General features: G+C 41.7%; 2 protein-coding genes across 2 annotated transcripts; one reads left to right on the forward strand and one right to left on the reverse strand.

Annotated features, from left to right (window-relative positions):
• Positions 1-856: 856 nt before the first annotated feature.
• MOCS3 (molybdenum cofactor synthesis 3) lies at positions 857-3,228 on the reverse strand. The gene has a single exon (XM_029219457.1). It carries the CDS (start codon positions 3,224-3,226, stop codon positions 1,859-1,861), a length of 1,368 nt encoding a protein of 455 aa, XP_029075290.1. The 5' UTR covers positions 3,227-3,228; the 3' UTR covers positions 857-1,858.
• Positions 3,229-3,516: 288 nt separating this feature from the next.
• On the forward strand, positions 3,517-23,148 carry DPM1 (dolichyl-phosphate mannosyltransferase subunit 1, catalytic). The gene is made up of 9 exons (XM_029219523.1): positions 3,517-3,708; positions 6,634-6,733; positions 11,704-11,737; positions 13,838-13,914; positions 13,999-14,024; positions 15,838-15,933; positions 19,257-19,325; positions 21,774-21,888; positions 22,786-23,148. Exons 1-9 carry the CDS (start codon positions 3,548-3,550, stop codon positions 22,888-22,890), a joined length of 783 nt encoding a protein of 260 aa, XP_029075356.1. The 5' UTR covers positions 3,517-3,547; the 3' UTR covers positions 22,891-23,148.
• Positions 23,149-26,759: the final 3,611 nt, after the last annotated feature.

The following is a 26,759-nucleotide window of genomic DNA, read 5'->3' on the forward strand; positions in this document are numbered from 1 at the left end:
CAAGAGTCTGTGTCAGAGGTTTCAAACTGGTGAGAAATTCTGACCTGCAGAGGGTTTTGTCTGGCCCACAACGCTTTTAATCTTTAAAAATTGTACTCAGAGGGCTTCCCCGGTGGCGCAGTGGTTGAGAGTCCGCCTGCCGATGCAGGGGATGTGGGTTTGTGCCCTGGTCCGGGAAGATCCCGCATGCCGCGGAATGGCTGGGCCCGTGAGCCATGGCCGCTGAGCCTGTGCGTCCGGAGCCTGTGCTCTGCAACAGGAGAGGCCACAACAGTGAGAGGCCCGTGTACCGCAAAAAAAAAAAAAAAAAAAAAATTGTACTCAGAGATACAAACATTTTACATTTACATCTGTGATTGCTGATGGTTATAGCCTGCCACACAACAATCAGCTAGAGAATAGAGGCCCCCTTTTGATATATCATGGATTGTTCAATTTGCCTTTACTATATACTCACATACCAAATTTTTGGTTTTAATTTTGTTGCATAATACGTTGGAAGTTGGGCATACTACCTGCCATTTCATGAAAAAGCTATTTAATAAGTACACAAACATAAAAACACCAACATTTTATACTGCTATAAAACACTGGAATAGAATAAATCAAAATAGAAAAGGTAAATTAAAGGGGAGAGGCGGGGAGCTGTTCAGTGGGTATAAAGTCTCAGTCATGCAGGATGGAGGCTTCTGGAATCTGGTGCCCAGCATGTGCACAGAGTTGACAATATTGTATTGTACATGTGGCGACTGTCAGGAGGGTGAATTTTATGTTATGTGGGGGGTATTTTTGCCACAATAAAAAAAAATGTAATTCACAACATTAACAGAAGAAAAAAAGCACATAAAAATGCAGAACTATACAGAAATTTATTTAATCTGATAGGAGGTATTTATCTACAGTAAAGCAATAACAAGTAATATTGGTTAAATATTCGAAGTTCTTCACCTGAAACTGTAAAGGAGAGAAGAATGTTCATTATTTCACTTTAATTCAATATTGTATTTGGCATTCTGGCCATACAGTAAAGACAAAAATAAAAATAACAGGTTGGACAGGGACAAAAGGACAGGGGAAGGCAGAAGGCTGGGACCTGGGACTTGAAGATTCCAAAGCAAGCCAAACCATACAGTTTAGAAATTTCTGTATGTGTCCACATAAGTTGGACCCTAAAGTTAAGTCTAAGAAAAGACCAGCAATTTATAAAAGAAACTGACATGCTACAAAGGTGGTTTCTATCTTGCTAGACTGTAAATATCTTACTTGGCTATTAACTGAAAATATTTAATAGAATGACCACTTCCCAGCTAATTTTCATTTTAATGTTTTAACAATTTACATTTTAAACACTGATTTCTCTAGGGCATGTTCCATCATTTGAATTAGAAATAACACCCAAAGAATGTCTTAGTAAACAATAAACTTATCTTAACTATATCATCCGTGATCAATTCAGTAAGTATATTACACCTTTCCAAGCAATAAAATGGACAACTTTAAAGAGCTTTTTAATTGGGAGATTAAAAAAAAAAAAGGCAGGACACGCAAATGACCTGCAGTTCAAAACACAAAGTCCTGTCACTTACATTCTATCCCACCTGTTCAACACACCATCCAAGTGCTGCAAACACAAGACAGTTCAGAGGAACAGTGTTATAACCCCTTAATTGCTACATCACCCAGTAAGTTACAATTAAAAAGCTCCTTATAAAAAGAAGTCCACCTATCCGCAGATATTGGAGAATCCCACTCTGTTCCGTACATTACTGAAAAAAATGCAAATACATTCATAAAGGCAAAAAAACTTTAGGTAACATGACAACCCACATCTTTCGCTGGTCAGACTCTACCGGCCATCTCAGTATTGCGGAAACGTTCCATCGATTTTGGCAGCCCAGGCCATGAGGCCTCCCACAACATCCCGAACTGTTAAAGAGTCTAAGTCTGTCCAGGACTGCAGGATCTTCACGGCTTTCTGGGAGTCATTGCCCAGTTTGCAGATCACATAAATGGGGAGAGATACCCCTTCCTGTGTGCCCTGCTTCCCTTCCCGGATTGCTTCTCCCAAGAGTTTCAGGCTCTCCGCATTCCTCCGTTCCAAATGTTTCAAAGGGATGTGTAGGGAGTGAGGCAACCGACACAGGTCCACCTCCACTGGAGGCCTGACGTCCAGCAACACGTGGGGTGACCCGGAATCCAGAAGTCGCTTATAGTCGACGACAGAAATTCGCTCCTCTGGGCTCAGTAACTGTAGGGAGCGGCACTTATCGGTGGCCGAGGAGCCACAGAAGCTTTCGTAGTCCTGCAGATCAGTCACAGTGGGCCGCTCCCCGCAAGCTGCACAGTCGGGCCTGCGCCTCCGCAGCCGAATACAGCGGAAATGACCTCCGAGGGCATCAAAGAGCAACAGGCTGCCACTGTAAGAGGGGCCCAGACCTGCAGCGATCTTCAACACTTCCAGCGCCTGCAGGCAGCCCAGGACCCCGGTAACCACACCAAGCACCCCGCCATCCGCGCAGCTGGTCACCGTCTCCGCCGGAGGTGGTTGCGGAAACACGCAGCGATAGCAAGGCCCACCGCCGTAGTGGTAGACTGTGAGTTGGCCCTCGAAGCGCAGGGCGCTGGCCGACACGAGGGGCCGGCCGGTTAGCACACAGGCGTCGTTAACCAAGTAGCGAGTGGGCACGTTGTCGGAGCAATCAGCCACCACGTCATAGCGGCCAACCAGGTCTAGCGCCGTGGCTGGCGTAAGCGCCTGGGCGTAGGGCACGCACTCCACCGCCGAATTGAGACGGCGCAGTGTAGCGGCGGCCGAAAAGACCTTGGCCTGGCCGGCCAGTGCCTCGCCGTGCAGCACCTGGCGGGCCAGGTTGCTCACTTCTACTACGTCGTAGTCCACAAGGCCCAGGCGGCCGACGCCGGCCGCTGCCAGGTACTGCGCCAGTGGGCAGCCGAGCCCCCCGCAGCCCACGACCAGCACGGACGCGGTCACCAGGCGCAGCTGTCCCTGCACGCCCAGCTCAGGCAGCACGAGCTGCCGGCTGTAGCGCAGAATCTCATCTCGGGACAGGGCGGCCTTCGGCGGCAGGGGAGACACCGGAACCAACCGCTCTGACTCCTGCTCGGCCAGAAGAGCCGCCGCCAGCCTCCGCTTCAGGGAACTCAGCTCCTCCTCACGCTGGGCAACTTCAGCTTGCAAAGCGAGCACCTCCTCCCTGGCCGCCATGGCAGCCTCTTTGGGAGGTTGTCAAAGGCATTTCCGTTTCCGGCTTTCCCTCGTCTTGCGACTGGAATAAACTAAACAACTCTATGGAGCTTGGGGAAAGGTGATAAAGAGATTTGTATTTTTCTGAAGCAACCATCAGATTCAACTTCAAAGAGTCACAAGTCCTGACTGTTTCCAATGGAACTACGCAGAGAGCCTTAGGAGGACTAGAACTCGCCACCCAGACCATCCCCCTCCTCCCGGTTTTGGTACGTTCCGACGCGTCCTCTTCCCGTGCCGCGTTGACGTCATTCCGCTTCCGGCGCCTGGCGCAGCTCTGCCATGGCCTCCGGGGAAGCGAGTGGACTGTCTACTAGGTCTCCGCGGGAGCCAGAGCCGCGCACCCCGCGACAAGACAAGTATTCGGTGCTTTTGCCTACCTACAACGAGCGCGAGAACCTACCGCTCATTGTGTGGCTGCTGGTGAAGAGCTTCTCCGAGAGGTAGCGCGCCGGGCCGCCCTCCTAGAGGAATGAGATGAGCTGGCTTTCCCGGCCTGGGTGTCGGCAGTTGGCTGCGAGAGGCGGCCCCCTGCCTGGCTTCTCTTCTGTCTCCCGCTGGAAGCCTTGGGGAGGAAGCCACCCTACGAGGAAGGAGGCGGATACTTCCCGGGTTCTCTCTGTGTCTCGGGTTCTTATCTCTGCCCTTGGGTTTTGTGACACACTCCTTTATTATACACTCCCTTATACTCCTCACCCCGCTTTTTTCTTAGAAGGGTTGGCCCCCCTTTTATTTGTTTTATTTTATATTTGGCATGCGCCCGCAGCATATGGGATCTTAGTTCCCGGACCAGGGATCGAACCCATGTCCCCTGCGTTGGGAGCTCAGAATCTTAACCCCCGGACCGCCAGGGAAGTCCCTAGCCACCCTTTTAATTAATGCGAGGCCGAAAGCCTGACCTCACTCCTCCCTCTATCTGGGTGGTTAGGATCTGCGGCAGGAGCCAGGACTCTCAGTGAGGCCGCTCACTCCCGCCCGGGTGCTGAGGGCTTATGTAAGCATGAGGTTTGGGCTCTGTGGGTTAGGGAGCTGCTGCTGGGCTGGACATCCTTTCTGGAGAGAGCAGAAGGGCAGATTCGCTGCTGGTTGTTTGATGTGATTGTTAGAAACAGAGATTTTGGAGTTGAATTTGAAAGAGTTATACAGTTTTTTTTAAACTTCAGAAAATCGTGGTATCAGTACGAAGTAACTTGTTTTACGGTTGCACCAATGGGATCATGTGTAAATCTTTGAAGATCTTTCCGTATCAGCACATACAAACTTCGCAAATTATTGTGAAAATTGGGTAATATCATATGGCTGTGTTATAATTTTTCTAACCGGGTCATATCAATGAACACGGATTATTTCCAGAGTTTTTCTGTTTTTCTGTTTTGACTTTAACTTTACAAACGAGAATAGGGACTTTGTGCACAACGTATTTAACAGCATTGAGAAAAGTGCTTGACACGTAAGAAGTGCTCCTTACACATTCTTACTTTTACTAGTATACCGTGGATAAAGTCTTTGTGGTGTAATTGCTGAGTCGACAGAGATGTGCTTAGATTGATACTTAATGATAAATTGCTCTCAAAAAAGAGAGTACCGGCTTAGGACTCTCCAACATTCATCAGAGAGGGCCTGTTTCCCCACCAACCAGCCAGTTTTATTAAACCTACATTGTTGGAAATGTTAATTGGTGAAAGATACTGCTGTTTTGATTATAATTCTTTGAATGAAATAACTATCCTCACATTCACGGCTTTTCAAAGGTTTTTTATCCATAGCTTTTAACCCTTTTTTCTTTAAGTTATATTTTGATTTCTCAAGCTTTCCAGATGAGAGAAATTGTCATGTAGGTGATCTTGTTGAAGCTTGTCTTCTGATTATACGATATTTTTTGCTCTATTCTTTAATATTTTTATGTAGTGCAGTTTATCTTTCAGTAGTTTCTGGGTGGATTTTTTTTAATCAAAATGAAGTTTAATGACGGAAACAGCTATTTTCTTTTCAGACGGCAGTCAAGTAATCTGAAGTTTGCTCAGCTTGATTCCTTTAACTACCTCACCCTCAGGTGGTGTGGGTGCTTTGAAGTGGAGAGGGCAGTAATTTTGCTTATGAATGACTCCATTTGTTTATGAAGTATATCTCTTTCAGAACAACAACTAGAATTAACATCTTAACTTTTTTTTAAGTGTTTATTGAATGTGTTACAATATTGCTTCTGTTTCATGTTTTGGTTTTTTTGGCCACGAGGCATGTGGGATCCTAGCTCCCTGACCAGGAATGGAACCTGCACCCCCTGCACTGGAAGGCAAAGTCCTAACCAGTGGACCACCAGGGAAGTCCAACATCTTAACTTTTTTCGTCTTTAGGAGCCAAATTTAATGCACTGTTGGAAACTGAAGTCATCTTATCTACTCTTAGAAGATAGGATGGGTTTTGCTTTCTTCCAAGTTTGCTGGGGCCGACTTTTTTAAGCTTTTAACAATAGAATGTGTTTTCTGGTTGATTTCCTCGCATTTGTTTCTTCAAGCAGGACCAGAGGAAGCAGAATGTTGCGTTTCGGGGGTTTGTCTGTATCTCCTTTTCTTTCCCCTTAAGTTTCCCAATAAAGTTAACAAAAAGAATGTTTTCTTTAAAGGGAGGTGGGGAGAGATGTGATGGTGATCACAGGTACATCCAAGTATTGTGCTGGCTTGTTTTTAGAATAAAAACTGTCACATGAAGTTAATGGGAACAACGAAAAGATGTTAATTTTGAAGCACTGATATCTTTTGTCATTCTATGCTCTTTTGGTTTTGGGGTTTTTTTTTTGTTTTTTTTGATAGTGTGGGATAATGGGTATAACTGTTTGAAATAGTGATGTAAAAGACTGTCACCATTCTCAAGTGGGTTTTTTAAGGGTGAAATTAAATCAGATTTATTTATTCATGGATTAAATTAAAAAGAATAATCACCCAGAGCTACTCAGCTGACTTGATATCTTTAAATATATTTTTGAAATATTTTATGTAACTAAGACTTGATATTAAAGTTCCACAATTCCATTTCCCAAGTAGGTATAAAATTTTATATGATATCCTATCGTATATAATATATATGATCACTATAATTTTTTTAACGAAAGAGTATGTTTTCTGTGAGAATTTTAACATCTCAGGACTGTATAGCATTTTCCAGCAACGTACGTAATTGGGAGGTGACATAGTAAATATTTGACATTTATGTCATTTGATAATTAAAGTTTTCCTTGGTGCTTAACATGGCAATAAATTTCCACTTATACTGGGGAGGAATTAGTGATTTTAAAATCATTTTTTCATTTGAGACTACTGTCTCCAAAGCAGTAGTTTAAATTTTAAAAAATTTAAATTTTTTTATTTTAGTGGCTTCAACTATGAAATTATAATCATAGATGATGGAAGCCCAGATGGAACAAGGGATGTTGCTGAACAGTTGGAGAAGATCTATGGGTCAGACAAAATTGTAAGTCATTTTTCTATCATATCAGTTATGTTTATATTGGGGAAAGATGATGGATGAACAGTGCTTAAATTCAGTCTGTCTAGAAACTGAAAAAGTTAAAGAGCAACTTACACACTTGGGGTTTAGATGCATTTTCATTGTGCTTGAGATTTTACATGTCTTTGATATGTTGAGTCAGTGGTAGGTTTACAGCAAATAGCCTTTGGATGAACTCTGTTTTTATGTCTGACTCTGCAGATCAGTTTCCTTGAAGGGCAGAATTAAAGCATGATACGGAAATGAGAAGGAATATTGGTCGAGCTAGGTTGCAGTTAGTAATGTGTCTTGTTCTTTAGCACTCCCTTTCTCTAGGTATTCTCATACTGTCAGTAGAGAATCCTGCCTATAGCTAGCTTGTAGCTGGGAAAGGTGACCGATTGTTTTCATGTGAAACATGATTTTCCAGAGAACTTGGCATTTTTATTTTTATCTGTAGAACAGTCTTGTGGAAGTATTTAGATTGACTTTCTGAGTTTTAAACTTTAGATATTCCCACTGTGCCTTAAAGCCTGTTGTTCTTCTACAGGAGTAACTTAGGCAGATGTAGAGTTCATTTTGTAATAGCTTTGTAATTTTTATTTTTGATCAGTGTTTTGGCTTTATAAACGTTGGAGCATACTTGTGAGATCACTTCAGCTAATTCTTGGGCCAAAAGCATACATTAAATCCAGCTTTAATTAGAAAACACATTCTAGGCTTTGGGTATTTTGTAATTTGTATAGACCAGAATTTCTCAATCTCAGCACTACTGACCTTGGGACCTGATAGGTCTTTGCTGTGAGGGACTGTCGTGTATGTTGTAGGATGTTAGGATCATCCCTGGACTCTACCCACGAGATGCAGCAGCAGCCCCCCTCCTCAGTGTGGCAACCAAAAATACCTCTGGATAACATCAAGTGTCCCTCCCTTTGTGGGCAGAATTGTCCCTCTTCCCAACAGAGAACGATTGGCATAGGAATAAAGAAGTCTTTTGGAATAGCCAGGACCTGGAAGCAACCTAAATGTCAATCAACAGAGGAATGGATAAAGAAGATGTGGTACATATATACACAATGGAATATTACTCAGCCATAAAAAGGAACGAAGAAGTCTCTTGGAGAATCTTTATTGATATTTGCATTTCAAGAAATGGCAATTAAGCATCATAAAGAATAGGCTTGGGCTTCCCTGGTGGCGCAGTGGTTGAGAATCTGCCTGCCAATGCAGGGGACACAGGTTCGAGCCCTCGTCTGGGAAGATCCCACGTGCCGCGGAGCAACTAGGCCCATGAGCCACAATTACTGAGACTGTGCGTCTGGAGCCTGTGCTCCGCAACAAGAGAGGCCGCGATAGTGAGAGGCCCACGCACCGCGATGAAGAGTGGCCCCCACTTGCTGCAACTAGAGAAAGCCCTCGCACAGAAACGAAGACCCAACATAGCCATAAATACATACATACATACATACGCAAATAAAAAAAAAAAAAAAAGAATAGGCTCTGGGTCCAGATATTCTTGATGAGTCCCAATAATGAAATAATTTCTGTGCAGTTGGAGGAGATCTTAGTTGGTGAGAAGTATTTAAAGAAATGTGTTACTCTTATATACATGGTAAATCTATCCTGTACTAGAGGTTCTTTCCATCTCACAAACGAGCAATTCACAGAACTAGCACACCTCAGTCCTCTCTGAATGTCTCCAGATGTACAAGTGTACAGAGGAGATAAAAACTGAGATTTTCATCCTTCTAGCAGTGACTTCCGATAATGCTAGGTTCATATTTTTGGCCAACAGTTCCTCAGTTTTTATTAAGTTCTGGGCCAGGGCTGATTCACATAATGTATAGAATACTTTCATTATGCACTTCCATTTAATCTGGGAACATCAACCTAACAGTGTTTTGAATGCTTTTGTCATAGAACCTCAGCCTTGAGGTGTGATTGATTGATCTTAAGGAATGCCTGATGAATTGATCTCAAATTCTAAAACAACATGGTCTTCAAAGGGTTCCACTTTTCCCATCAATCCAATAAAATTTAAAATAATGAGGAAAAAATAGCATTTACTATCATGATTTCCATGTGGTACCAGGGAAATTCCCTATTCATTCATTATTTTATCACTTTTAGGTCATTTAAACTAGAAAATTACGTGTGTGCGCGTGCGCGCGCGCCAATAACAAGCTATGCCAGGGAGGGCACTTGCTTGCTTTTTAGGTGACATATATATATTTAGTTGGGGAAAAAATTAGGAACCACCTTACAATACCTCAGATAAAATATTCACAGATGCTTTGTTAGCCTTTCAAACTGGCTGAAATGAATATTTTAGAAAAAAAGCTAAAGAAAAAAATATTTAACTCTTGAGGTGAGGAAACAGACTAGAGGTTAAGTGACTTTCCAAGGGTACATAGGTAATTAATAAATGGCAGGAGTGGGACCATAGAAGAATTGGAGGCACATATTCTGAACTGTTAACAGTGATCACAGGGCGGGGAGATATGAGATTTGGAGGGCTTCTATTATGTTTGATGTACATGGCTTGTTTCATCCCCCAACTTGAGATCAGATAAACTCATCTATATTTTGTCATTATTTATAGTTTAGTATTTTTAAAAATTGTTTTGATAATGAAGTGTAACACACATTCATTACTTTTTAAATGTCAAGCATAACTATAGGATTGAGAGATTTGACTACTTAAAAATATTTGGTTCATCCCCAAATACCAACATATTTTCTCTGACAAAGAGATCAGTATCGTAATCAAATGTACAGAAATAAATATTCATAAAAACAAGAACTACAGGGCTTCCCTGGTGGTGCAGTGGTTGAGAGTCCGCCTGCCGATGCAAAAAAAAAAAAAGAACTACAGATGGTCAAAAGTGAAAAAAATATGAGCCTCACTGATAAGAATTGCAAAATAGAGTACAATTAGCCTTTTCTTACCTGCAGATTTATTTTTATTCTTTCTCCCAACCCGTTTTCGAGAGTACGGTAAAACAGATCCACTCAAATGGTGTTGATCCTAGTGGAAATTGATATAGTTTTCTGAAGTGTCACCAAGATTTTCTACGATAAAGATTTTTACAAAGTAAGTTTTTTGTCAAACAAATCATAGTGTCGTATGGTATTTTCTAAGAAGTTGTGGTAAGCATTCTTCAGGGTATGTGCCCTGTACCCTTACATGCACTTCCTGTGAATTCACAGCTTCTTCTGATGACGGCTGAGTGAGGTGAGCTCTGTGTGCCCATTGCTGCCCCGGGGTCACACAGCAAATTAGCAAGGGGGTTCCATAGTCATCTACTAAGCCATCCTGCCTCGTGTAAGAAAAAGCAATCATACTGATGTGAGGAGGGAAAAAAAAGGAGAGGGGTGGAATTAGCAGTCTGAAAGTAAAGCACAGGAGATGAAACAATTTGAACTTTTTACTACATAAGAAGTAAACAAGTATATTCTTTTTTTTTTTTTTTTTTTTTGTGGTACGCGGGCCTCTCACTGTTGTGGCCTCTCCTGTTGTGGAGCACAGGCTCCGGACGCGCAGGCTCAACGGCCATGGCTCACGGGCCTAGCTGCTCCGCGGCATGTGGGATCTTCCCGGACCGGGGCACGAACCCGTGTCACCTGCATCGGCAGGCGGACTCTCAACCACTGCGCCACCAGGGAAGCCCTCTGTTACTCTTTAATTATACCTTGGTCATCTTTTGTCACCAGATTACCTCATTCTTTTAACTGCTCCATGGTACCCTATCTATGTAACGTGGTTTGTATTTTATATAAACTTTTGAACGTTCTGAAAATTATAAATAACAAAATTATCCTTTGTTTGAAAAAAAGATTTTTAGCTAAAACATACGGTTATAGAAAATCTAAGATGAACTTTAAAGGATTTGCTTTTTCAGGGCAAATACCAGATGAGCTCAGTATTTTGTCAGTAACAGTCAAGCACAAAATCAAATAAAACCTGACATGTCTGGTTTGATTTTGTTCAGTGAATAGTAATTATTATAGATGATTGATTGAATGTCTAGTTCTCCTCTATATAAAAACTCATGGGGTAGGAATGTATTTTATCATCTTTGTTCCTCACCTAGACCTATAGCAGCTTGCGTGTAGTTTTTAAAAAAAAGAGAAAATCTATCCTGCTTAAGTTAAACTGCAAATACTTTGGAGATTGCAGTCTGAGGCAACCTGCTTACCCACTGGCAAGTGCCGGGGGGCGGGGGAGGGGGAGGATAAGAAATGCTCAGTAGTTAGTCTACTTGAGCCCCCTACCTCAGAAACTTAGCGCCAAAACCTTGGCATTCTACTTTTCCAGAAATTTAGAGAAAAAAGGAAATAACAACTAAGTCAGTGTTTATATATGAAGCAAGAAGTGTAGAAAGACTAATTGACAAACTGTAAGGAGAAAGAATTTAATCTTTGGAATATAACCTGAAATCATGTCATTGGACCAATAGAGAATAAGATGAGGTCATCCAAGCATGGAGTCAAGATAAGTGGATGGAGTATCAACATTTAAAATCACAAAGGGAATTGAGAAAACAAGCATGGCTATCAAATATTCCAAAAAGGTATAGAATAAGTGAGTTAAATACTCAGTTTTCCTAGGAAGGAATCAATAGATATTGCTTAAAATGATAAATCAAGTAATAGACATAAAAAAATGGTTTTTTTGGTGGATAGCTCTGGGGTGCGGCAGGGGGCGGAGTTTAAGATTTGGTCTGTGGGGTTTGGGTGAAAGAATGTTACTTTTCCTTGAAAGCTATTAAATTATTTGATTTGTTACTAAATGCTTTTTTTACTTTGGCAAAAAATGTTAAGCATATTCTGCTTTAAGGTCTAATAAATGCAGCTGTATTTCTGTTAAAATGAGTGAGCACTTATTAAAAAAGAGTTTTTATTAGTCAGATTTTTGATTATTTGTGTTAAAATGCCATTTCTTATTCTTACAGCTTCTAAGACCACGGGAGCAAAAATTGGGACTAGGTAAGTAGAACCTCTCACCCCTCATGCCTGCTCCTTGCCTTGGTAAGATTATCCAGTGTCTATTTCCCCAGTTTGGAACAGGGCCAAAATACAGTCACCTCCTGTGATGGTTTTTAATGATCTTAATGATATTCAGATGGTTTAACTTGAATTGCCTGTATGAGGCAAAGCCCACTTAGGAAAACAGAAACCACTGTAATTCTTTCAATATAGGGAATTTAATACAGAGAATCTAGTTACACAGGTGAAGGAATTGCTGAGAAGCCAAATGGAACAGTGGGGCTACTCAGAGATTAGTAGCAGCTGGAGCTCACTACTGCTCCTGGGCTGGAGCAACAATGGAGGAGATGGTGTTTTTAGAGCCGGGAACCCGGGCTGCCCAGAGGAGCTAGAATGGTGGAGTCAGGGATGCTTGGCAGAAGTGGGAGCCATGGATGGAATCTGGTCCATGCTGGGAGGCAGAGTAAAGGGGAGGACACTTGGACTTTTCCCCTTCTCCTTGAGATCTTCCTTCTTCCTGTGCCTCCCAAAGCTGCTTGGAAACCAGTTGACAAGAAAACAAATATAGTACCCTGCAATATAGAACAGAGAAGGGATCTAAGGGCAAACATTTAGACCAGCACACTCCCTTAGCTGTAAGTCTTTTGAACAGTTCTTGAAGTTACAAGTTTTTAAAAGGTGTTTATTTTTTTAAAAGGAAGCTTTTCCAGCTTTAAAATGTAAGGGGTTATAGAAAAGCTCAGATGAGGTCAGTCATTCTAAGATGAAAATCTTGAATGCCTTTATTTCTATTGTTGGTCACAGCTGCTTTATGTTGAAAAGTGGTATAATTTTACTGAAAACTTGGGGGAGCATGGAGGAAGCACAGTTCTTGAAAATTGAGTATCTGCTGTCCTCAAGACCCTCAGTTTCATGGCATGATCAAATGTTCTGAATATCTGAATCCAGAAGGTTCTTTGGGATTGAAATAATCTTGAAACTGCCATGAAAGCCACCAAGAATTACTAACCCATCAGTGGAAATCCAGAAAGCTGTGGATAGTCATGTTTTTAAAAAATTAATTAATTAATCTGGTTGGCTTTTAGTTGCAGCAGGCAGGCTCCTTAGTTGTGGCTCGCCAGCTCCTTAGTTGCGGTTTGCAGGCTCCTTCGTTGCAGCATGCGTGTGGTATCTAGTTCCCTGACCAGGGATCGTACCTGGGCCCCCTGTGTTGGGAGCGTGGAGTCTTAACCACTGCGCCACCAGGGAAGTCCCTGGATAATCACTTCTTAACAAAAGAAGTCAGAAGAGTTCTGCCTTTCTAATAAGATACTGTGGTGATTTGGGGCTAGAGAATGCAGGAATTCCCACATCCTGTCCCTGACCAGTCACCCTTACCTGCCAAGTCCCCGAGGAATATTTAAGCATGAGGGTGGCTAAGTAATTGCTAGTTGCACCTTTGGCACCAGATACAGGGCTCTAGTGTACCAGCCTTACAGTGTAGAAGACACTCACTGTGTAGCTTTTGTGGGACTGGGGTGATGGGCTGAGCAGAAGCAGAGAGACTGGTTAGGTAGGGATCCAGGCATCAGAAGATGGTGCCCGGGACTAAAGTGAAATTGGAGACGAAAGAATGAAATTGAGAGTTTTGTTTTTTTTTAAGGGCTTCTAATGCTTGGCCTTTTAATTAATTTATTTATTTATTTTTGGTTGTGTTGGGTCTTCATTTCTGTGCGAGGGCTTTCTCTACTTGTGGCAAGCGGGGGCCACTCTTCATCGCAGTGCGCGGGCCTTTCACTATCGCGGCCTCTCTTGTTGCGGAGCACAGGCTCCAGACGCACAGTCTCAGTAGTTGTGGCTCACGGGCCTACTTGCTCCGTGGCATGTGGGATCTTCCCAGACCAGGGCTCGAACCCATGTCCCCTGCATTAGCAGGCAGATTCTCAACCACTGCGCCACCAGGGAAGCCCGAGAGATGTTTTTGATGGAGAATAACAAACAGGACGTTAGAGGACTAATGTATGCTTCTCAGAGGTGCTTAGCAATTTCTTCCCTGTTCAGATATATACCTAAGCATTTCTGGTGATTTCCTTTAATGGATATAAATATTTTCATTTTTAGGAACTGCATATATTCATGGGGTGAAGCATGCCACAGGAAACCACATAATCATCATGGATGCTGATCTCTCACACCATGTGAGTGGCATATTTCTTTAGAGGCTATTTATGATAGTCTTAGCCTGCTTTACTGACCTACTCTTTATTCTTTCTAAATTTCAGCCAAAATTTATTCCTGAATTCATTAGGTAGGTATTTCTAATATTTGAAAGAATTATTCAAATCATTTATCTTATATTGATTTTGTACTTATTTTCATTTTTCATTCATTAAAAATACTCATGGTATTTTAAGTTTGCTATCAAAAATGAAACCAAGGTATAGCTTTGAGACATGTAAATATGTAGTTACGTGACTAAATGATATCTTTTAGGAGCCCTGAGAGGAGTAATCAACAGATAATTCCTTTGTTACCTAATTCTTACAGACTACAGAAAAATGTGAAAAGCAGCTTCCCTGTTAAATGGAATTAAGCCCTGCATCGTAAGAGTAGAACACTATGAATACCTGGGGTTTATTCCAGGAATGCCAAAATCAGGAATCGGTCAAAAAAATTCATTTATCACATTAACAAAGAAAGCAGCATGACTGGGGACTTCCCTGGTGGTCCAGTGGCTAAGACCCCACACTCCCAATGCAGGGGGCCCAGGTTGGATCCCTGGTCAGGGAACTAGATCCCACATGCATGCTGCAACTTAGCGTTTGCATGCCACAACTAAGGAGCCTGCTGGCCGCAACTAAGGAGCCTGTGTGCTGCAACTAGGACCTGGCACAGCCAAATAAATAAATAAATATTTTTTAAAAAGACAAGAAAAGAAGCGTGATTAAGTCTATAGATGGTAAAGCGTATTTGGTAAAATTCACTAGCCATTGCTAATTAAAATTTTAATGTAGAAATAGAAGGAAACCATACTGAAGGAAAACATACTGAAGACAACCTGGTCCTAACACAGAGGTCTTACTTTTTGTTTTTGTTTTTTTTTGGCCTCACTGCGTGGCTTGCAGGATCTTAGTTTCCCGACCAGGGATTTAGTCCAGGCCCTCAGCAGAGTCCTAAGCACTGGACCACCAAGGAATTTCCCCACAAAGGTCTTATTAAATGGTAAAATGTTGAGTCATTTCCAATAAACTCATCAATGATTATAGGTGTACCACCTATCATTAAACATGGAGATTTTAAGTAATGTTGTAACATAAGAGTTTAGTATATATTGGTAAAGGATACAAAATTACATTTATTTGCAGGTAATGTAACTATATTTTTAGAAAACCCAAGAGACCATGATACCTCTCAGAATAAGAATTTGGAAGCTGTTCTGAATGTAAGCTAAATACACAAAAACAGAATCAGATCAGGCCACTCGCCTATTTAGAACACTTCTAGGAGTTCCTGTGAACACATGGGGAAAAATCCACACTCCTTTACTTGCCCCTCAAACCACCCGTGATGTGGCCCCTGCCTTGCATTCTGAACTCATCTCATGCCCCTCCCCCTTGCCTGAAGTGCTCTTTCACTGCTCCTTAATGGCCAACTACTCCTTGTTTGATCTCTGCATAAAAGTCACCTCAGAAATACCTTCTCTGCTTAGATCACCAATACACAAAAGCTCCTTTGACCTGATAAGGCAGTAGAACCAGTGGAGTAGAAAATGGGTGAAAGATACAAGCAGGCCATGTGTAGAAGAAGTCCAAATGGCTAATAAACCTAAGAGAAGATATTCACCCTGGGATGTAGTCAGGGAAATGCAATTAAAATAACCGTGTGTTACTATTAGTTTTTCAAAATTAAAGACATATAGAACAATACATCCAGCACCAATAAGATGATAGAAAATGAACATGGATATTGCTGGAGGAAGTATGAGTTACTACAGCCTTTTTGGAAAGTAATTTCTGGTGATATCTGTTAGAATTAAAAATACTCATAAGCTTTGCTTTAGCAATTCTGTTGAAAGCTCAACAGCTTTTTCTAATTGCCAGCTAATTTATTTTTTTCTGCAGGAAGCAAAAGGAGGGTAATTTTGACATTGTCTCTGGAACTCGCTACAAAGGAAATGGAGGTGTATATGGCTGGGATTTGAAAAGGAAAATAATAAGGTATATATGTATGTGCTCATGATTTCTCTATTTTTTTTTTAGTGTAACTACTAGAAATATGTTTTTAACAGGTATTTGGATTAAATTACCATGCTGCCTTGGAGTTTGTGGGATCAGATTGTAACTTCCAGAAAGTATTCCCAGATAGCTTCTTACCCACAGTTTTTCCTGTGTTAGAGTATTGTATTTTGGATGGTTTTCACTTGGGAAAATTTGCATAAACCTTTGAACCTTTCGTAGAAATGGTCTAATTCAGCACAGTTTGTTCTGCTGGACCTTCAGCTTTGATTTAAGTGAACTATTCATCTATATTTTTGGACTAAATATGTAATTTTTTCCATATATATAAGACACTTCATGATTTCAGCTTTTACTAAGCAGCATAAAGTAGTGAGGCTTTGGAGGCAGACCTGGGTTAAAATCCTGATTGTGTATTTTAATTACTTGTGTCCCCTTGCATATTTTACCTTTTCTAGGCTTTACTTTCCTCATGATAAGATGGAAATAAAACAAACTGTTTCAGTTTTCTATTACAGTGTAACAAACCATCCCAAAACTGAGTGACTTACAGCAACAATTTATTGTTTCTCACAGTTCTGTGGTTTGGTTACTGGTTCCTCTGCTGACTTCACCTGGGCTCACTCATGCAGTTTCCTTCAGCTGGAGGCTCCAAGATGGCCTTATTCATATGTTTGGCAGTTGGTACTGGTTGTTGGCTGGGCCATCTCAGTTCTCCTGCATGTGGCCACTTACCTGGGAAGCTAGATCAGCTTCTTTACATGGCATCCTAAGGGCAGCACCCAAAAGTACCAAGGCTGCAACTGCAAGGACTCTTGAGTCCTAAGCTCTGGGGCTAACACCAAATTAATTTTTGGTCAAAGCAAGCCCATAATCGGGGGGGGGGGGAAATAGAATCCACCTCTTGATGGGAAGACCCACAAAGAATTTTTGACCATATTTAATCTATGGCACCTAGGTTGTTGGGAAGATGTGTTTCTATCTCTAAAGGATCTATATAGCTTATTGCTTTTTGTGTAACAACATAACTTTATATAAATTCTTACTGACAGTATTTTTTATCACCCACTTCATTCCTATTGAAGGTTCTGTTAGGTTAATGTCACTTTTGCCTCTTAACTGTTAAACCTTGGGCAAGTATTTCAAACATGTAAGAGCCTCAGTCTTCAGTGAAATGAAGGGTTCGGATAACTCAGTGGTTTTCAATCCTGCTGAGCATTGAAGTCATGTAGGGGGGAAAATTATACACAACTGCTCCCTGTTTGTCCTCCCTTTCTTGTGCACACACATACTGCAGACCATTTGAGTGGATCTCCAGAGGTGGTGCAAGAGCATCAGTATTTTTCACAGGCTCCCAGATGATTCTGTTGTGCAGCCAAGGTTGAGAGCAACAAATCAGTGATCTCTCAGGCCTCTCTGAATTGTTCATTAAAGCTACTATTTAAAATCAGGGAGTCCCAGTCAGAGACAATTTACAATGTTTAGTTGGATCATTTAGTTGTATTGAGTTGTATCTGTCATTAGTTGTTAATGTCTGCACTGACTTTATAGTATAAACTCCTGAGAAAGAGTCTATCACTTGCTCAAGGTCTCATTTGTATGGTCCAGAACCAGAATTGAACCCAAGTCTGTCTGACTCTTGCTGCATTTTAATTAAAAGACCCCAATTTTAAAATGCATTACCTTAAATAGATGTACAAATATATACATACAGACATGCACACATACACATAAATACATATACACTCACATTCCTTTGATTACACCCATTTTGGTGGGTAAACTATGTCCTGGAATTTTTTTGTAGCTATTTGAAGGAAAATGTTTCTGTTAGCCATTATGCCAGCTATATCCCTAACCATGTTATTTATATGAAATAGACACTCCTGGGACTTCCCTGGCAGTCTAGTGGTCAAGACTCCGCACTTCCAATGCAGGGGGCTTGGGTTTAATCCCTGGTCTGGGAACTAAGATTCCACATGCTGTGGGGCACGGGGGGGGGGGGGGGGGGGGGGGGGGGGGGGGGGGGGGGGGGGAAGGAGAAGAAGGAAGGAAGGGGGGAAGGAGAAGGAAGGAAGAAAGAAAGAAACACTCCTAAGGAGTGCCTTGATGGTTACCCTGGCTTTGCAGAGAAACTGTTTTCTCCAGGCTGCTTCCCCTGCTGCCCTCCGCACCCCCGCCAAAAAAAAAAACACCTTTTTTCTGAATCTGAACACTCTAAAATAATCTGAGCCCACTAAAATATAGCTGCAGTACCAAAGTCATTTTTTCCAAGTGTACTTCACGTCTTTTTGAAATGTTAATAATAGCTATTAGTCAGTAATAGATTATAGTTGATTGATACCTAGTTGTGTTTGAAGCACAGATCCTAAAGTCATTGTTATGGACTGAATGTTTCTGCTAGAATTCATGTGTTAAAGTACCTTGTGCAGGGAGTGTTGGTATTTGGAAGTGGGGTTTTGAGGAGGTAATTAGGTTTAGATGAGGTCCTGAGTGTGGGGCACTTTTGGTGGGATTAGTGCCCTTTCAAGAAGAAACCAAGAAAGCTTGGCCTTTCTCCTCCTACCCCCACCCTCAGCCCGTCTGCCCCCCTCCACTTGAGCACACAGCAAGAAGGTACCATGTGTAGGCTAGGAACAGGATCCTCACCAGGAACCAAGTCTACAGCACCTTGATCTTGCACTTTTCAGCCTCCAGAACTGTGAGAATTGAATATCTGTTGTTTAAGCCACCCAGTCGTATTTTGTTATAGAAGCCCAAGCAGACTAAGAAAGTCTCAGAATGGAACTTTTGGTCAATTTCCAGAGATTGCCAAAAACCAAAACCTTCTCCCACCTGCACACCTTTTTAAAAAAAAAAAAAAAAAGCCATTTTAATGCAAACTGACCTATTACCGAGTTGGAAACTGCCATCACTTGGTGATCTGAATCTGAAAAAGAAACTCCAGATCCCTGATAGATCACTTTTGCTGTCTTGACAGATGTTTGTAATTCTAAATCATGACTGTTGGCAAATATGCGAGTTGAGTTAAAAAATCTATTACCATTCTCACCTAGAGTTTGGAAGAATGAGTGTTTTATGGTCACCTCTACATGTCACATTCCAAGAATAAAAATCCCTATTTTCTGAAAAATGAGAACTACCAGATCTCCTTTTACTGATTTCTGTTTGTTCCATAGAATTAACATTTTTGTGAAATAGTGTTGCATTTATGAAGTCAGTGTAGCATTTTTAGCACTCTACACTTGGGTGTATTTCTTTTGTTTAGAAATTGTACTTTATAAAGAAAATCTTTTATTTGGCAGCCGTGGGGCCAATTTTATAACTCAGATCTTGCTGAGACCAGGAGCGTCTGATTTAACAGGAAGTTTCAGGTACAGTGAAAACCTGTGATTGTGTGTATTCTGCTATTTACAATTTCTTGCCTAAATTTCTTGCTTTATAATGACTTAGAGAAATACTTTTCGTTTCTATCCCATTTTTGTTCTGGAACACTAAAAAAGACAGACTGAAGTTGGTTAGGAGCTGCTAATGAAGCGTAAGCATCTTAAGGGAAAATATTGTACTTTTTAAAGAGTATGGACGACAGGTTCGTGTGCTTGTTAACAGTAGTATCGCTGCTCAGCCCTTGAGGGACCTGAGGTGACCATGGACTGCTCATTCAGGACATTACTGAGATGGGCTTCAAAAACAGTGCCTCTTCCAGTAATTTTCTGCAGCTTATAGCATTGTCCACAGAAAAGTTTAAAATCTTTAATATTTATATAGAGCTTTTTCAGTTTCCTTATTCTCCATGTTTTTTATTAAAAAAAAATTCTTGTTTAAATGGAGCGAAGCCTCCTGCTAGGTCCTTGGGGGTTTTTTATTTTTGTTTGTTTCTGGGGGTGTGTGTATTATCTCTGAAACTATAAAATTTCTGTTCATCTGCTTTAAGGCTGAGACCCATGCATTGGTTAATACTTTCTATTACTTGGCATTTGCTTCTATCCATTAAATAATGTTGATTCTTCCATACTTCATTAGAACACACAAACACACAAATTTAGGAGCTGGTTGTTGAAGGTTAGCTAGTACCATTAGTGCAACTGCAAGTCTGTTGGATAGCCGTTCAGAGATAGTAAGACAGAGTCAAAAGTGAAGAGAGGAGCGAGCCATCGCAAATTAGAGGTCAGATAATGAAAATGAAACCTCTCTAGAATTAAAATGTAAATTATTTTGAAAGCACAATTTGGTGTATAAAAGATAGATAGGAACCCCATAAATACATCTCTTCAGTTCCACACTTCGAGGCAAGTGAATAATGTGTTATAAAGATCTCTGATTTCCAGAGGAAAAAAAAAGATTGTAATTAAAAAAAAAAAAAAAGATACTGTGGTGGAGGAGACAGGGGTGGCAATGAAGAGAAATAAATCTTACAAAGTGACTCTTACGGGAATAAAGTGACTCTTATAGGGAAAGAATTCGTAGCCTAATCCTAGTTTTAAAGGTACTGCTGAAACGTTATTCCATTATCCCACCATCATAGTTCTTCCCATAATCCCAGACCTCCCTCCCCTACTTAACATCATTTGACATATATCTTTAGTTTCTACTGCTAAAATTCCAAAACATGAAAAGGTGCCTGAAACACAGTAGGTTCCTCAATAAACATTTGTTATTGAATGAGTATTACTACCATCAGAATCTCCTTTCTTCACATTTATTCCAGACTTACCCTTTTGAGTTCTGATGGAGACTGTGTGGGTAAAGGAGCGCATACCACTAATCCCCCTCAGGTTCCTCTAAGGACTGTGCTTTAGCCTTATAGCCACCTAAAAGCTTGAAAAACAAAAGGTGGGGTAACCTGAAAGGAAGCCTGAGAAAATATGTGAGTTCCAGGTATAAAGCCCTCTGGCATTATAGATCCAGGTGGCTTTAACTACCAAGAGAACAAAGTTACTGCCTCACCTAGTTTTCTCCTAAACAAAAACAGCAAGAAGAAAGAGGTAGGAATTGCTGCCTTTCTACTCACTGAGGCTCAGGGTTTTTTTGTTTTTTAACCTCAGTGACTCTGAAAATAGGGAGCTCCTGAAGAACGTGACTGAGTTCACCCATAGGACTTCCCAGCTCCCGTCTTTCTTTGTAAATCTGATGAGCTCTGCCTTTGGCCTGCAGTCCCTCTAAAGTTAGGGTGTGCATTCGCCCAGTTTAAGTGTCTAACTGTGACCTCAGTTGCTGATATCTGATTCCCACCAGGATTGCCTCATCCTGTGATCCCTACTTCCTGTCTTAACCTAGCTTAACCAGGCTCATCCTAGAGGGACTTAGTTTATCTCAGGAATTTATTTAGATCTCAGGAAATAGGAACTTCATAGACATTTATGCGGAAATGCCTGTTAACTACTTCTTTCTTGTTACCTAGTTTATATTGTTGCTTCATCTGTCAACTCTGTTGTTCCAGAATTTGAAACAGTTTCTCCCCTTTCAGCTTTAAAAATAAATTAAGAAAATAAAAACTACAAACGATGGGGGGGTTCTGCTCCACATGATTCACTTTATCACCATATTTTTATAATTTCTGATAGTGTGAAAGGAAGATAATTCTCTAAAAGATACTAAGAATTCATTTTCAAAATCGTCCCAAATTATTTACCAAATATTTTTATGGCCTTTCCAGTTCAGGACAAATGGATCATAATCATCAACTGTGAGAACTTTTCTATATACAAATGGCTGGTGAAAGTTTAAGGTTTTATAAATACCAGTGAACTTTTTGTAAGGTCAGGATACATGTAGGCATGTATATTTATCCAGGTGTTCATATACATTTTAATTTCTTACAGGTTATACCGAAAAGAAGTTTTACAGAAATTAATAGAAAAATGTGTCTCTAAAGGCTACGTCTTCCAGATGGAGATGATTGTTCGGGCGAGACAGCTGAATTATACTGTTGGCGAGGTATGGTAAATAGTGTTATACTCCTCATAAAGAAACAATAGGGTTATACTCTTTATCATAAAAAGGTTAATTTTCATAAACTACTAAAAAAATGTGGAAGGCTTCCAGGTGTCCATGCAAAAGGGTGAAAATTCACATTTCTTTAAAATTAATATATTTGTCTTACCAAGATTTAAAGCATAACAGAAGGCAGCATTCCCTTTTAAATAAATAAAAGTTACCGGTATCTTCTTTCTCCTTTCCCTTTCTTCTGACCACTCAGCATTATGGGATGAGTCTGCTGCTTTTCCCCTTGTCTCAGCCATCAGCCACCCTACTTAAAAATGAGTGGTGAATCCCTTTTGCCCGTTGCCTATGAGTAAATGAAAAGGGCAAGAATTGGGGGAGCAGAGGGGATTTGTAATATTTCCAGCCGGCTAGTAAGTTCTTAGGGAACACTCTCCTTGTTTAACAATAATATTCTTATTCAGAGCAAGAAAATAGCTAACTAGAATGTTACTACTGTTGTGGAAGTTATGAGATTTTTAACTTAGTGCTAAAACAGTGACAGCTAAATTTGATGGACTGAAAAAAATTAGGTGAAAGGCCATTTTACTTTGGGCATATAATTTTTCTTGGAAGCTTGAGTAAACCAACTTAATATTCAGGATCAACGCTTTTCAAAACAGTTGTAACTTGGCTGGATGACCTATTTTTAGATAGTAAAATGCATGTTTAATTTTGAAGACTTGGAGGTGCACACAGTTGCTGTAAGAATCCCATAATTCGGATTTACCTTGAAGGACTTGCTATCAGCGGACTAATCTTGTTTCTGTTGTATGAGTAATTGTTGTATGCCTGCTATGCTTCCTTTCTAATATTTTTGAAGACTCACTTAACATATATTTTTTTAACTAGGTTCCAATATCATTTGTGGATCGTGTTTATGGTGAATCCAAGTTGGGAGGAAATGAAATAGTCTCTTTCTTGAAAGGACTATTGACCCTCTTTGCTACTACATAAAAGAAAGTTATTCATTTATACTTAATCATGTTCATTTCAATTTAAACATAAAAGAAGCCTGGTTGCTGATTTTTATAAAATGTACTCTTAGAACATAAATCTTAAGGTAAGGTAAATTTCATGCAAATCTTTTTTCCTGAGAAACTCCATTTTACATGTCAAATTAAATTAGAAAAATGAGCAGCGTTCTCAATTTTCGTTTACATTTTGCTGTACTAAGACCTATAAATAAATGTATATGAAATTTTTGCATAAAAATGCTTTCATTAGCGTATGCAAATGCAGGATTTCTTACATGGGGAAGATTTTGAAATATTCTTTATAAAAACTGTGTTCAGGGGCTTCCCTGGTGGCGCAGTGGTTGAGAGTCCGCCTGTCGATGCTAGGGGACATGGGTTCGTGCCCTGATCCGGGAAGATCCCACGTGCCGCGGAGCGGCTAGGCCTGTGAGCCATGGCTGCTGAGCCTGCGTGTCCGGAGCCTGTGCTCCGCAATGGGAGAGGCCACAACAGTGAGAGGCCCGCGTACCGCAAAAAAAACCAACCAAACAAACAAAAACTGTATTCATAGCTCTGGATTCATACCTAATACATGTCAGAAGTAAGAGGAGTGCTAATTATATTCATGAAATACACATATGATACATGGCTGTTTCTATATGAACTAAAAAAGAAATACACACCTCTGGCCCCCCCCCACCTTTTTTTTTTTTTTGGCTGTGCTGTGCAGCTTGTGGGATCCTAGTTCCCCAACTAGGGTTGAACTGGGGCCCCTGGCAGTAAAAGCGCCGAGTCCTAACCACCGGACCACCAGGGAATTCCCAGCTGTAGTAATTTTTAAACAACTGTTTTTTTTCCTCAAAATATTTTTCATGTTATTTCAGGACCCTTAACAAAGCATACATCTTTAGTAATATGACTAAATCCCCTGTAGCTCTTCTGTTGAGAAAACTGTTCTGCCAGTTGAAATGTTCAGTAAAGCCCTCAGAAATATTCTATTTACCCACCTTAAGTGGGTATTGCAAAAAAGATTAATTTCCGAGTATAGCATAGCTTTTAGATCACGCAGTGTCTTTTAAAATTTTGAGTAAGGCATACTTTGAGCAAATAAGCTTAAGATCAAATTGACTTTCCTTAGCAAGTAAAAGGAAGGGGCGTCTCTAAGTCATTTAATAAGCAGATTCAGTGAACAGTATTCCTACTACTGCATTTTCCTGGCTTAATTTGGCTGCTGAAGAAACTTCAAGTCTGATTTTTCCATTTGCATTTCTGACAGATCCTACCAGAAATGAATACCAGAGTATAAAACCTTTGGTGTCGTTCTGAACATTACCAATTCCCATAGTTGAATCCATAGGACACATTCCAATAAGGGCCTCTACTATTCTGTTTCCCTTTTAAGCAGAGCTGAACAGCTGGCCCACCGTGGACCCCTCTTCCTTGGGGAAGTGACTTCTCTCATCACTACTAACAACTAGAAAATTTATTACCACTGATGTAAAATAATTTTTTTTGAGTGTTTAGATTCTTTCTCGTCTGAGCCCAAAGTTAAATTTTCATTGTCAACTCTGTGGAGCAGAGATTAAATAACCACCTCAGAGAGCCCACTATAAAATACTGTCTTCTCAGACCTCACTAGGGTAGGTACCTTTTGCCTTTGTTTAGTCTTTTGGTTCTTATTCCCACAATCATTACAACACTATCATTATTTACAGTAATTATTTGAGCAGTGAAAACTTTCACCATTTGGAAGTTATTTAGAAAAGAATCTGGACTATTTAGATAGATTTTTGTAGTAAATCTGGTGACTTAAACACTAAAATCTTTTTAAACATTTACATGTGAATCCAGCATCCCTTTTTACTTTGTAAATGGGGCCAAGGATGAAATCCAGATGTTCTCCCTTTGTATTGGTATTATCTCTGTATGAAATCTAAATATATCTAAGGAAAACTAAATTTAAAATTATTTTGCTTATTTCATATTAGTTCTTGCCTGTCTTCTGCAACATGGAATTAGCTTCTTCATCTTTGTTTCTCTAAATTGAATGTTTTGGGTCCCCTCCTCCTTTTTACAACTTTTTTCAGCTGTTTTCCCTTGAAATACTGATTTGGCTTTTAAAGATATAGTTTATCACAATTTCAGAAATTAACGGAATACTGTGTTGGATGAAACAGCTTGTTAAACCTGCTAACTGAAGCCTTAGACATTGAGCTATATGTAACCACAATTTGTTCTGTTTTCAGTAAAGTCAGATTCTTTGCGGATGTTACGTATGGTTTGAAACCATTTTAACATGAAATTTAGAGAAACAGCAAAAGATAAGTGTAAGATGTACAGAGCACATCTTAACAGGTTTGGTTAATCCTTCACAATTGACATTTATTACTTTTAAGTATGTCTAGCCAGTGATAGACACTCATATGCACTCAACTATAAAAGGTGGATTCAAGAATGTTGAGAACACAATGTGTTGGTTGGGGTTGACCTAAATTTACAAAGGCCCACGTTGTGTCCTATGCTGTCCAAATTGTGGGAGCACTAAAAGGCTTGGGACTACAGTCTGGTTTTTAAGGATCTTGTGGAGGCCCACTGGCAACATCATTTCACATCCTTGGGCTTCACTAGCCCAGTGGCCTCAAACGCTAGGGATCCCACTTGTTTTCTTCAGGCCAAAGAGAAGAGTCCATCACTGATTCGGAAGAATGTCCAGTCCCAGGGCAACAGCCGGCCTTCTGTAAAACGCAGGCCTGTCCACTGAATAGCGCACCTCACCCGCAAGGGGTCATCCATGGGGTTGGGTCTCATCTCAAGTGGGTGTGTGAAGCACGAGGCCCTCACACCTCATTTAAAGCAGGAGGTGTCGGGCATGACCGGCCAGGTGTGTCTGCCCTTCCGGCTGCTGCTGCTGCCCAGCCCGAGAGCGCGGGCTTCCCAGCACGTGGAGCCGCGGGGCTGCGCGCACGCCCCCTCCCACCAGATGTAGTCCAGGCCCAGCTGGGCCCGCGCAAGGATCCCCAGCGCGGCCACCTGACTGAGTGCAGCGCGTGCTGCGGCCCTCTGCTTGTGCCTCCGCCGCCGGCGCTGTGGCCAGAGGAAGGCGCCCGCCGTGCACACGGGCCATGGAGGCGCACTGCGGCCATTATCCGCGGCGCCTCCTAGTGGGTCAATGGCAAATCCTCTTGGTTCTCGCGAGAGCTCCCCCTCAGTGGGGATTATATAATGTCCCTTAGGTGGGGGTGCTGATGCCACCCTCCCTCAGAAAAAGTTAGGAGCGAACACAGGTGGGAGTAAGAGTTGTCTATGGGGGGGGGAAGGGTACTGTCCCCCACTGCCCCCCTTAGTTAGCTGGACAATGAGTCCTCTTATGCTAATGAGATACTTACGTCACTTCCGCTCTTTCTCGGCCGCCATTTTGGCTAGGGCAGGTTCGGGGACTCGCTCCGAGGCGCTTGTATTGTCTGCTGAGGGGAGACGCGGGATCAGCCCCCCTCCCCCGCCCGTTGCTGCCGCCGCCACCGCCGGCCCGGTCTCCCCTCCGCCGCCCGCCGGGATCCATGAACTGAACTCCCGCCCCCCCGGCCGCCGCCATCTTGTGCCCCCTCCCCCTCCCGCGGGCAGCGCTAAGGGGGATTTTGGCGTCTCCTCAGACACAGCTCCCTCTCTCGGTCCCCGCTGCTGAGGAGTAAGAGGAGCGCGGCCGTCGCCGCCCGCCTGCCCGCGCCGGTGAAGCCGCCTCTCCCACACCCTCCGTCTCCTCCCTCCGCCCCTCCTTTGTCTGCACCGCTCGACGACGCTGCCGCCGCCGCCCGCGCGGGGACTGGAGGGAGCCGCTCGCGCCGCCGCCGCCGCCCGCCGCTCTGCTGCGCC

The sequence above is a fragment of the Monodon monoceros genome, unplaced genomic scaffold (genome assembly GCF_005190385.1).
Source record: "Monodon monoceros isolate NGI ecotype Baffin Bay Population unplaced genomic scaffold, NGI_Narwhal_1 Super_Scaffold_13, whole genome shotgun sequence".
Lineage (NCBI taxonomy): Eukaryota > Metazoa > Chordata > Mammalia > Artiodactyla > Monodontidae > Monodon > Monodon monoceros.